The sequence below is a fragment of the Hemiscyllium ocellatum genome, chromosome 40 (assembly GCF_020745735.1).
Source record: "Hemiscyllium ocellatum isolate sHemOce1 chromosome 40, sHemOce1.pat.X.cur, whole genome shotgun sequence".
Taxonomy (NCBI): domain Eukaryota; kingdom Metazoa; phylum Chordata; class Chondrichthyes; order Orectolobiformes; family Hemiscylliidae; genus Hemiscyllium; species Hemiscyllium ocellatum.
Window position 1 is genome coordinate 7,258,137 of NC_083440.1, and position 12,380 is coordinate 7,270,516.

General features: G+C 42.1%; 1 protein-coding gene across 7 annotated transcripts in view; it reads right to left on the minus strand.

Annotated features, from left to right (window-relative positions):
• Nucleotides 1-1,824: 1,824 nt before the first annotated feature.
• LOC132834537 (erythroblast NAD(P)(+)--arginine ADP-ribosyltransferase-like) overlaps nt 1,825-12,380 on the minus strand; it is a 31,715-nt gene continuing 21,159 nt past the window's right edge. For all 7 annotated transcript variants that reach the window (XM_060853468.1, XM_060853466.1, XM_060853465.1 and 4 more), the window contains one exon: nt 1,825-5,834. In XM_060853468.1, the coding sequence (XP_060709451.1) occupies nt 4,990-5,834 (845 nt within the window). In that variant the 3' untranslated portion in view covers nt 1,825-4,989. The remainder of the gene's footprint in view (nt 5,835-12,380) is intronic.

Consider the following 12,380-nt stretch of genomic DNA (forward strand, 5'->3'; position numbering starts at 1 on the left):
CTCTACTTGTTTGCTCTCTCTCATTCTCTGTGCAGTTCCTCTCTCTTCCCCTCCCTATTTACTTGTTCACTCTCTCACTGTCTCATGCCCTCTCTCTCTTGCTCTCTTTCTGTCATGTGCTTGCACTTTCTCTCTCTCTGTTTCATGCTCCACCTCTTTGCTCGCTTTCATTCACTGCCTCGCACTCTGTCACTCTTTCATGCTCTCTCTTTCTCTATTGTTGCCTCTCCACACCCTGTCACACTGGCTATCGAACTCTGTCTGGCTCTCTGCCTGCTTGCTTGCTCTCACACTCTCCCTCTGCGTTTGCTGCTGTCTCACCTGCTCACTAACAACGAAAAATTTATTTGCTATTTCACATACATTCTCTCAGACACACTCCCACTCATTCTCTCTCGTTTACTCTCTCACTCTGATTCAGATTTGCTCTGTTTCGTACTTTCTAGCTCTCACTCTGTCTCTCGAGTTCTCTCCTACTAATTCTCTCTCAAGCACTCTCTTGGAATTTCTTCAGTGTCTCTCAGGATCTCAGCATTCTCTCTCAGTAACTCTCTCTCAGTTGTGCTTTGTTTCTCTTGCTGTCCCCATATCTTGCCGTCTTGCACGGTCTCTGTTTCAGTCTGTTTCACTCTTTCACAGTACCACTTACACTCCAGCTTTCTCTCTTTTTCATGGTTTCTCTCACTTGCAATCTCTCTCTCTCTCTCTCTCGCTCTCTCTCTCGCGCTCTCAGTCGCACTCTCAGTCACAGTCTTGCTCACTCTCTCGTCCACTCACAAACTTGAGAGTTCTCTCTCTGCCTAGCTCACCTTGGTGCCCACTCTCTCTCCAGTCACTGACTCTCGTTGGATCATTATCACTGTCACATGATCTCTCTTTTGCTCGCTCTATCTCTTATTTTGTCTCCCTCTCGCTCGTTCCCTCTCACACAACCTTACTGTCTCCATCATGCACTCTCTTTAATTCTGTCTCTGTCTGTCTGTCTGTCTCTGTCTCTCTCTTTTACTCTCTCACACTCTCTCTTTCTCACTCTGTGTCCCTTAATTTCTCTAGCTCGGCCGTTGTCACTCTTCCTCTCTCTTGCTAACTTACTCTGGCCTATTTATCATCTACTTGTTCTCTCTCTCTGCATTGACCTCGCTTGTTCTATTTCTCGCTGTCTCTCTCTCTCGTTAGTTTGTGCTAGCTCTCCAGCTCATTGACTGTCTGTTTGATCTCTATCTCTCATCCTCTCTCTCTCCTACACTTGTCTCTCAGTAACTCTCTCTCCACTTTCTCTCTCCCACACTCTATCTCTCTCTCTCTCTCTCTCACACACACACACACACACACACACACACACACACACACACACACAAAACCTCACTCCTTCTCCACTTTCTCTCTCTTGATCTCTCCTGCGCGCTCTGGCATTCTCAGAGGATGTTTTCAGAATATCCTTTATGAATGGAAAGTAGATGCAGTGACTTCCGGTACTTGCAAATCAGACGTATTTAAATTGCGATAAGCAAAGAGGGGAAAAGTTATCCAGCATCGGCATAGATTTTGAAATGGTGAAATCAGCCATGAACGTACTGAACAGGGGAGGAGTCTGTGGCAGCTGAGTGGACAACTTCCTCTGTTAATTCAATGCTCTTATGATCATTGGTCCTTATATTTACTAGAGTATGCAGCTACAAAATAGTAGCATATCACATTTCAAACGCAGGGGCACTGGCTGAGGTACAGTTAGGAATAAGTATGACATTCACATTATTGTCGGTAAATCACTATAAGCTGCATTTAAGTTGACTACTTATTAAGACATCCACAGAAATTAAAATGTTGAAGCAATGATTTAAGCTTTATTGCATAAAGCAACCAAAACAATTCCTCTTGTGTAACCAAATTAAGCCTCACAATTCAAATTGGCTATGACACAATCAATGATGAATTTTAGCCACGATTCCAGTCAGCAACATTTGCCTCTGTGTGCCTCCAGTGTGTGCTCTTCTGCAACAATGTTCTCTGCTGCTGAAGAAGTTGAATTCATCTTGCATTTTCTCTTTTTAAACTCATGGTGTGACATTATTTGTGACACTTCTGAGGCCACTAAGTGTGTCGCTGCATTTCTTGCCAAAAGTGAAATTCAGCTTCTCAGTACCTCGTTCCTGTTCCTTGTCACAGAAAGTGTCGGCTGTTTCCAAGTAGTTTGCTTATGCAGGTTGAAATCCTTCTCTTCCCAGAGATAGATAATATTTTTAATTCATTGTCCCTTTTTCTCCAGAAAGAACTTATTCCACAAACAGTTGTTGTTGACATTTTTATCGATCCTGGAGTAATTGCTAAAGTTCTGAAGTCTACATTGTACAATTACCAATGTTATAATTCACAGAGATCCTTATCCAGACATTGCAGGAAGAGGTCATTCAGCCCGTCAAATCTGCACTAACCCTCCGAAAAGGCTCCTAATCAAACACATTTTTACATCCTATCTTCCCATTCCTCCAGTTAGCATGGTTAACCCACCTGCCCAGCAAGTCCCTGGACACTATGGGCACTTTAAGATGGCCACTCCCCCTAGTCTGCACATTTTGGGGCAATGGGAGGAAACGGAACCATCTGATGTAAACCCATGTAGATGTGAGGAGAATGGACAAACTCCACACAGACAGACATCTATGTAAGTATCGTAATGTCAATAGTTCTTTTTTAATAGAATCACAACAGTGTGGCTGCAGACAGTGTGACCTGACAAGTGCACACTGCTCCTTGAAGAGTATCTCAAACAGATACACTCTCCTACCCTTGAATTAACATGACACTCGACGATCTCTGATTGAGCTCTTTAGCTGCATTGATTGGTAATGATACTTTTTTGAAGGTAGATTAGATTACTTACAGTGTGGAAACAGGCCCTTCGGCCCAACAAGTGCACACTGACCCGCCGAAGCACAACCAACCCATACCCCTACATTTACTCCTTACCTAACACTACGGGCAATTTAGCATGGCCAATTCACCTGACCCGCACATCTTTGGACTGTGGGAGGAAACCGGAGCACCCGGAGGAAACCCACGCAGACACGGGGAGAACGTGCAAACTCCACACAGTCAGTCACCTGAGGCGGGAATTGAACCCGGGTCTCAGGCACTGTGAGGCAGCAGGGCTAACCACTGTGCCACCGTGCCGCCCTAACATTTGACATTTGAAAATTTGAGTGTTGCTGAAATGCAATACGTTTAATAAAATCTTCCAATATTGAGTGCATCAGGGCTTACAGAGCTATGCAGAAAAAAACAACAAAAATGACAGCACATGCATTGTTCCTATTACAGTTGAACAAACATTATCTGGTTCATTTTCAGTGCAGTGCTGGAGTAATCACAGTCAACTTGCCAGTATAAAAGTTGAATTAAGCTTGGCAGCTAACTGTCTGTCATTTCTTATGAAATGTCTATTATCCATGGCAACCGTGGCTAATGTCAGCCAGAGCCCGTTTGCCAAACTATCTGAACTCTCTTTACATGCGGCATGCAACAGTGAATTCTAAGTACATTGATATTTATTCAGAATAGATTGACTGCTTGGGACAAGTGTGTGGGTGATTGTTTTCCAACGTTATTCAACTAATGTCAATTAGTCAGCTGCCAGCAGCAAGGTGTTGAATCATGATTGCTGAGTCTTCGATATTCGGGGAACAGAAGGCTTGCATAAGCAAACTTCTTTAAAACTAGCCATAGCGATAAATCGCAGTAATTTTCAAAATGAGGAGTGCACAATTAGTTTTGTACCATGTACTGTCTATTATCAAGAATTTGTAATCAAGCACTTAATATAAAACATGAAAAATACTACATATGATCCATGATCAAGTATTGATAATCAAGTTATGTCATATAAAACATGAGTCATGTAGTACCAGTTATTTATCATGCACTATTATCAAAGATGAAGAATGCACCTTGAATTATATATCATGCTGCATCTACATTAGATTATATTACTCACAGTGTGGAAACAGGCCCTTCGTCCCAACAAGTCCACACTGGCCCTCAGAAGAGCAACCCACCCAGACCCATCTCCCTACATTTACCCTTTCACCTGACACTATAGGGCAATTTAGCATGGCAAATTCACCTAACCTGCACATTTTTTGACTTTGGCAGGAAACCGGAACAAACCCACGGTGACGCTGGGTGAATGTACAAAATCCACACAGACAGTTGCCTGAGGCAGGAATTGTACCTGGGTCTCTGGTGCTATGAGGCAGCTAACCACTATGTCACCGTGCCACCCACAGTTATCAAGTATCGATAATCAAGTATGCTATGTAACACACGTACCATTTTCTGTTAATTATGTACCACATACTACTGATTAGCCAGAATTGATAACCAGTCATAAAGGAAAAAGCAGTAGCAAATATAACCATGCACATTTTATGACCAAGCATTGGTAATCAAGTATGCTATATAAGACATGATGCATGCAAGGTCAGCTGTATATCATGCACGATTATCAAGCATTGATGGTCAATTATGTTATGCAGAAAATGAATGGTGCTCTATCAGTTATATACCACGTAGTGTGGATTAGCCAGCATTCATAATCAAGCATATAATACAAAACTGAAATTGTGCACTTACAGGTCTATGCCAAGCATTATCTGTTATCAAGCATTGATAATCAAGCATGACAATTTAAATACCATGCTCTGCCTGTTGTCAAGTATGTGGCATAAAACATAAATCACGAGCACTTTCTATCATCACGCATTGTTACTCAAATATGTTATATGAAACATGGAGCATGTTATATCAGTCATATAATATGCATATTATCAAGCATTGATAATTAAGCTTGCAATATAAAAATATGCTGCACTGTTATCAGTCACGTGCCATGCACTAATTATTGCGAGAATTGTTAACCAATAATGTACTTTAAAAGTTGAAGTATATACCATCCGTATGCGCCATGCACTATCTATCATCAAGCATTTATAATCAGTTAGCTATCAGCTTCTTATTGCTGAGCCAGGACGGCTTTCTGCCTCGTAAGCGCTGACCAAGTTTGGAGCAGTTGCTTTTCCTTCTGCTGACTTTGAATGCGCCATTGCATGTGTCAACTGTCACCCTGATACCCTTGCTCCCTCTCGAAGCTAGTTTAATCTTGATCCACTTCTTACTGCCTTGTTTTTCCCACAGCGGCGTGTCTTCAACTTCAAAGACCTCGGTAGGTGGAATGAGGACTTCTTCTTCACTTTTCATAGTCGAAAATTCACTGATGAACACTCCCAGCTTGGTCCTTATTTCGAATAGCGTGTTGGCATCCGACAGTCTGTTCATGAAGCTAATGGCTATTGAACGCATTAAGGAGGTCGAAGAAAACTGGCCCAGCCGGACTTCCTCTCCCTTTGTAGCGTTGAATAGGATCCGAACTCCCCTGAAGGTGATGCGCTGTTTTTGCTGAAACTTAGCTAGTGCTACAGAGAGGAGATAATGGAAACTTTTGAAATGGAATTTCGTTTGATAGATGGCGTCGCTTGCTCCATACTTTCTGGTGGCTGCATTAAATTCCTTATATAAACTGGATTCTTGAGTGTAAGCGTTAATAGCTATCAAATGCTCCCTGCGCAATCCTGGTGGTATGATGCAATTGTGCCCCAAACTTCTGTTTGCAAGTTCCCATACTTGGAGAAAATCTCTTTGGTCTTGCCATTCCTTTCTGATGTAATCAATTGCTGCCTGGTCGGTGGTCTCTTCCTGGGTGAATATATAAGCGGCCGAATTCTTTGCCATGTCCAGATTGATCCATTTTCCCGGAGCTTTCAGAGCTGAAGTTCGCTGGTCTGTGAAAGAAAGTGGATTTTATTCGGTCATGCTGCCGTACCACAGATACAAATGTGTCGGTTCGCTGTTGCCTCAATTTTATGAACCCTACAAATTAGATAGTGGAAAGCAACTACATTATTCTGCTATACAATGTATTCTATTGCAATCAGATGGCTGCTTCTACAGCAAGACTGAACTCGTATCCTGTCATTCCCACTTGTACCCTTTGGGAGAGACAGCCCATGTAGAATGTCCAAGAGTGATCAATTTACTGGGAATCAGTATCGGACTCAGATCTTTACTATTGAGGCATAAAATCACGTAGGTGATTCTAGAACTGCACAAAACATTAGTTAGGACACAATGTGCAGTTCCGGAATCCACATTATAGGAGGAGTGTAATAGCACTGAAGAAAAGATTCAACAAGTGTCTCTTGGACTATGATTGATACGTCATCAGTAATTAAACGTATAATATAATGCATGCTCTATCAGTTTTCTATCATTCACTAACTGAGATAAAACATTTATAATTAAGCAGTCATTCTTAACATGATACATGCATTATCTGTCATTTACCATGCCGTGACTATGAGCAAGAATTGATAATTAAGTATGTCATGTAACAAAGAAAGCGTCCATTATCAATTATATTCCATGCACTACCTATTATCGAACATTAATGATTAAATTGTCTCATCCCAATATTTAAGTAAGAAAACAATATATTTGATTCCATGCTGAAAATTTTTCCTCCTGTCGAGCATGAAAGTTTCGGCTATGGACAGACGGGGATTGTTTTCCTTGAAGCAGAATAGGGGACCTGATTGAAATGAGTAAAAATATCAGGGATATAGGGTAGACTGGAAGAAACAATTACTCTTGCTGGATTGATTAGTGACCAGGGCATATCATTAAAATAAACGGTAGGAGGGTTCAACAAAATGTGATGTAATGCTATTTTACTCAGAAGGTATTGAGAATCTTGAATCACTGCCTGTATACTTGGGACACGCATAACTCCTAAACAGTATTCAGATGTATACTTCGATGCCAAGGCAGTTACGGCTATGGGTCAAGGGCTGAGAAATTGGATTAGAATGGTAAAGGCGTTTTTGTTTTGATGAGTACAGACTCGATGGGCCAAAGGACGTTTTTCTTTCGTGCTGTAGACCACAATGACTCTAGATTCAGATAAAAAGTAAGTCAACTTTATAGGTCCACCGAGGTGTTAATGTGAAGTGGGCAAGTTCACATCTGGCAAAACATGAGGCAATATTCGCTCCCATTTGACAATCAAGTAATATCATTTTAAAGATTTATTCACTATTCAACAGCATCAAATATTATGGGGCTGTGCGACAAATGTAGTGCAATTTGAAACTGCACATTGTATTACTGACACAGTCGAAGAGGGCTGTGTAAATTTCTGTCTGCTTTCACCATTGGATTTGAAGTATTCAAGAGAATGATCACATTCCTGATTCCTGGAATGAGGTACTTTTATGATGAAAAAAATAGGAAAAGAGAAGCACAGGAAAAGGAGTAGGATATTCATCCCCACTAGCCTTTTACACCATTTAATGAGATAACCTGTGGTCAAACTGTTGTATATTTGCGATTTGGCCCATATTCTTTATAAGCTTTGGGTGCGGGATAGAGCGGGAGTGAGCACGTCAGTCAGAGAGTGAAAGAGTGCATGAATGAGGAGAGTGAGTTCGTGCTTTGAGTGAGCCATACCGTGCCAGTGAATGAGGGACTGAATGGAAGCGATGAATGAGTGAGTAAGCGAGAGAGAGAAAGTTTGGAAGGGAGTTGGTCAACGAGGACAATGAGTGATTGAAGGAGTGAATGAGAAGCGTGAGTAAGTGAACGAATATTTGGCGGTCAGTTCAAGGCAGTTATATAGTGGGAGTCAGTGAGTGAGTGTGGGAGGGAGTGCTTGAGGGAGAGCTAGATTGAGTAAGTGAGTCAGTGCCAATGAATGAGGAATGAGAGAGAGTGAGTGAGTGCCAGTAAGTGAGCGGAAGTACAATTGTGCAAGTAAAGGAAGCGAATGGTTGAGTGATTGAGTATCAGGGATGAGTGAATTATTGAGTGATGGCCAGTGCCTGAATGCAACTGAATGAATGAGAGACAGAGTGAATGAGAGAAATTGAATGAGTAAGTTAGTGAGTAGGTAACTGAGTGAGTGGGAGAGTGTGTGATTGGGAGACTGAGTACTACTGGGTGAGGGATGGATCGAGTAAGTGCTACTGAGTAAGTGAGCGCTTGTGCTCGTGAGCGAATAAGAGCCATTGAGTGAATATAAGTGAGTGAGTATCAGTCTGCGAGTGAATGAGTGAATTACTGTGAGTGAGTGAGCAGAAAGGAATGTAAGTGAGTGAATGGTAATGAGTGGTTGAGTGAGTTAGTGGGTAGAGTGAGTGGTTGATTGAGTGTCTGTGTAAGAGTGAATTCGTTAGCAAGTGAGTAATTTAATTCCAGCAAATATTGAAGTGAGTGAACGAGTCAGTTCGGGTGATGAATTAGTAAGTGAGTAACTGGGATAAGTGACTATGTGCTTTAAATGAGTGGGGACAGAAAGTGAATGAATAGATGTAAGTGTGTGAGCAACACAGTGTACAAGTAAATGCATGGGTGATTGAATAAGTGAGTTCCAATGCAATTGTTATGTGACTCATTACGAGAATGCTAAATCTGCACTCAGAGAGGTCTTACTAGAATGGTTATCCACTGACACAGGATGGGTAGAGCTTAAAGACAAGATGAGTGCTATCACCTCTGATAGGACTTTACTGTGGGCCCGAAAACAGCCACCAAGATTGTGGAGAACAAGTCTGTCACAGATTTTAGCAAGATGGAATAACAACAAATTTGTCAGAGTGGGTGACTTTAACTTCCCCAATATTCACTGCGAATCCATTCAAGCAAGAGGCATGAACAGAGCAGAATTTGTTAAGTGCATCCAAGAGGGTTTCTGCAAACTGTATGTGGATATTACAACTGGGAGAGGGACCATAATGATCCTTGTTTTGGCTAAGAGACTGAACATTTCAGTCGGGGAATAGTTCAGGAACAGTGATCATGACTCCTTACTTTTTAAGATGAATTACGATAAATCACCACATTGTAGGAAGGTACGAAATGGAGGAAATGGTAAAATTAAGCCAGCTTCAGGCAAAAGCTATGGAGTGCTAATCTGGAAAAGCGGTTATTGGGAACTCCGTGTTAAACAAATGGGATTTTTTTCAGACCTGCTGGTCGGAATTCAGGACAGTCAGGTTCTATCAAGGAGGAAAGACAAGGATGGAAAAGTAATGGACGCTTGGATGACAAGGAGGTCTGTGAATTTAGTCAAAAGGTGGAAAGAAAGAGAAATCTATGTAAGAAGCCAGAATTGAACAGGGTACATGAGCAATATAAAGAAGTTACGAAACAAATTCAACGGGGAATTGGGAGAGCAATAAGACGTCAAGAAATTACCTTGGCAAGTCAGGTTAAAGCGAATCCTGAAGTGTACATTAAAAACAAGAAGATAACAAGGGGGAAGGTGTGATCCCTCGAGGCTAAAGGAGAGAACTTGTGCTTGGAAGCAGAGGATGTGGGCAACGTCAAAAATCAGCCTGTACTTGACGTCACTTTTCACCCAAGAGAAAGATATAGTGGGTCTTGAGAATAGTGTCGAGCATATTAATATGCTAGGGCATTTTCAGAACAAGAAAGACGTGAGTTGGGTTTTTTGAAGAGCTTTAACTTGGTTAAGTTCTCAGGGAACAATGTTGTCTTCCCCAGGCTGTTGGGAGAGGCAAGGGCGGAGACTTCTGGGTCCTTGAATAAGATCTTTGTATCCTCGGTAGCCACTGGAGAGATCCCAGAGGACTGCTAAGTAGTTAATGTTTTTCCCTGTTCTACAAGAGAAATAAGGATAACCCCACAGACAGCAAATCATTGAATTTCAAATCAATGTTTGGGAAGCTATGAGCGGGAGAATTCTTAGAGATATGCCTTACATACATTGGAATATATGATCCAATTAGAGACAGTGAGCATTGCTGTGTATGGAACAGGCGAACGTGAGGACTGCAGATGCTGGAGATCAGAGTCAGCACAGCAGGTCAGGCAGCATCGAAGTATCAGGAAAATCGACGCTTTGGGAAGGAGCCCATCATCAGCCCTTCCTACTTTTCCAGCACCACTCTAATCTTGTCCATGTATGGAGCAGGTCATGTCATACTGACTTGAATGGATTTTTCGAGGGGTGACAAAGAATTTGATTAATGGCATAGCAGTGAATATTGTTTAAATAAATATTATTAAGGCTTTCAACCAAGTTCCTCATGTTACACTCATCCACAAGATTAAAATGCATGGGATCCTCCGTATATTGACCACGTTGATTCAGAATTTGCTTTGTTAGACGGCAGACAGTAATAGTGGAAAGGTGTTTGTCAAAGCTGGAGGTCCGTGACTAGCAGTATTCCACACGGATAGGTGCTTGGATCTCTGCTGTTTGTGATATTGGTTGAAAATGTACGTGGATGGTAAGATTGCAGACAACACTAATATTGATTGAGATGTGGATAGTGTAAAAGGTTGTCAAATGATATAGATCAGTTGCAGATATGGGTGGAGAAATGGCAGATGGACTTTAATCCGGGTAAGCGTGTGATGCCACAATTTAGGGAATTAAATGTTAAGACATGCAGGTCTACAGTTAATGGCAGGTCGCTAAATAGCATTGATGGACAGAGTGATCTTGGGATTCTAGTCCATACTTCCCTGAAAGTGGACACACAGGAGATAGGGTGATTAAAAAAAAGACACATGGCCTGCTTGACTTTATTGTTTGGGAATTTTAGTGCAATAGACAGGGTGTCATGCAGCAGCTTTATAAGACTTTGGCTAGGCCTTACTTAGAGTACTGCGTTCAAATATTGTCACCAGTTTGCAGGAAGGATATGGAGGCTTTGGGCAAGCTGCATGGATTAGACGGTATGAGTGATCACGAGAGGCTGGAAAGATTGGGTTATTTTCCTGAGAGCAGCGGACGCTGAAGGGAGGCTAGATAGAAGTCTATAAAATTATGAGATGCATAGATAGAGTTGACAGTCAAAATTTAGTTCCCAGAGTTGAAATGCCTAATATTAGGGGGCGTGCACTGAGGGTGATCGGGGAGATGTGAGGGGCATCTTTTTATAATCCAGAGATTCGTAGGAGAGTGGAACACGCTGTCAGGAGTGGTGATGGAGGCAGATATGATAGGCAGGTTTAAAGGACTGTTGATAAGTGCATGAATATGCAAGGAATGGAGGGGTATGTACCAAGGGCAGGCAGAAAGATTTGTTTAATTTTGCATCATATTAGGCACAACTTATTGAGCTGAAGGTCTTCTGTTGCTATCCTGTTCTTTAACATAAACAAAAATTGCTGGGAAATCGTAGCAGCGTCCGTGGGATGAAATCAAACCTAGAATTTCAGTCGAGTGGCACTTCCTCAAAACTGTCACCTTCTATGTTTTATGTCCTATGATTGAGTGAGGGAGGTGAGAGGGTCGGAGAATGAATAAATGCCAGTGTGTAAGGGAGAGTATTAGTGAGTGAACCTCAGTAGTGAGTGAGCACATGTTATGAATTAATAAATGAGTGAGCTAGTGTGAGTGAGTGAATGTGTCAGCAAGTGAGTGAGTGAAAGGATGAGTGAGTGGGTGAATGAGTGGGGCATGATTGAGTGAGTGCCAGTGAGCATGTGAGTGAGTGTTTGAGTGAGTGAGTGAGTGAGTTGCCAGTGAGTGCCAAGGAGTGACTGCTAGTGAATAAGTGAACGTGTCAGGGAGTGCTTGAGTAAAGAAGTATAAGCCAGTGAGCGCATGACTGTCAAGGAGGAGTGAATGAGGTGTGTGTGTGTGTGTGTGTGTGTGTGTGTGTGTGTGTGTGTGTGTGTGTGTGTGTGTGTGTGTGTGTGTGTGTGTGTGTGTGTGTGTGTGTGTGTTTCAGTGCATATGGGAGTGAGTGCCAGTAAGTGAATGCATTACTGGGTGAGTGCATTTATTGAGTGCATGGACTGAGTGCAGTGACTGGCTGGATAGATATTTGAACGCATACATAAGTCCGAGGTAAGCTGCAGCACATTATATGCGGAAGCCTGGTGGTAGGTTTTGAAGCATGTATGGTGGATCTATTTTAGCTCGAGTCAAGGAGCAGAGGTAAGGTAATGCGGTCACATCTGGGGAATTGCACTGCTGGATCAGGCTTGGTTGGGAATGAGGATGATGAGGTGAATTCTTCTGCGAATCACTAAGTAGCAGCATAGACTCAGCTTTGGAATAATTTGAGGGTACCTCTTAAGTTAACCATCACGTAGTGAGCTTAAAACTCCCGAATTGAATTCAGTTGTTAGTTTAAAGGACAGGATCAGGGCATTGGAAAGAAAAAAAGCAGAAAGCATGGGGAACCCCAGCATTTCTAGAGAGAGACAAGCACAAAGTAACGGTTTCGAGTCCTGTGACGCTTTGAAACAGTGCATTTGTGCAGACGAGGATTTCCAATGTTTCTGAGTGCACT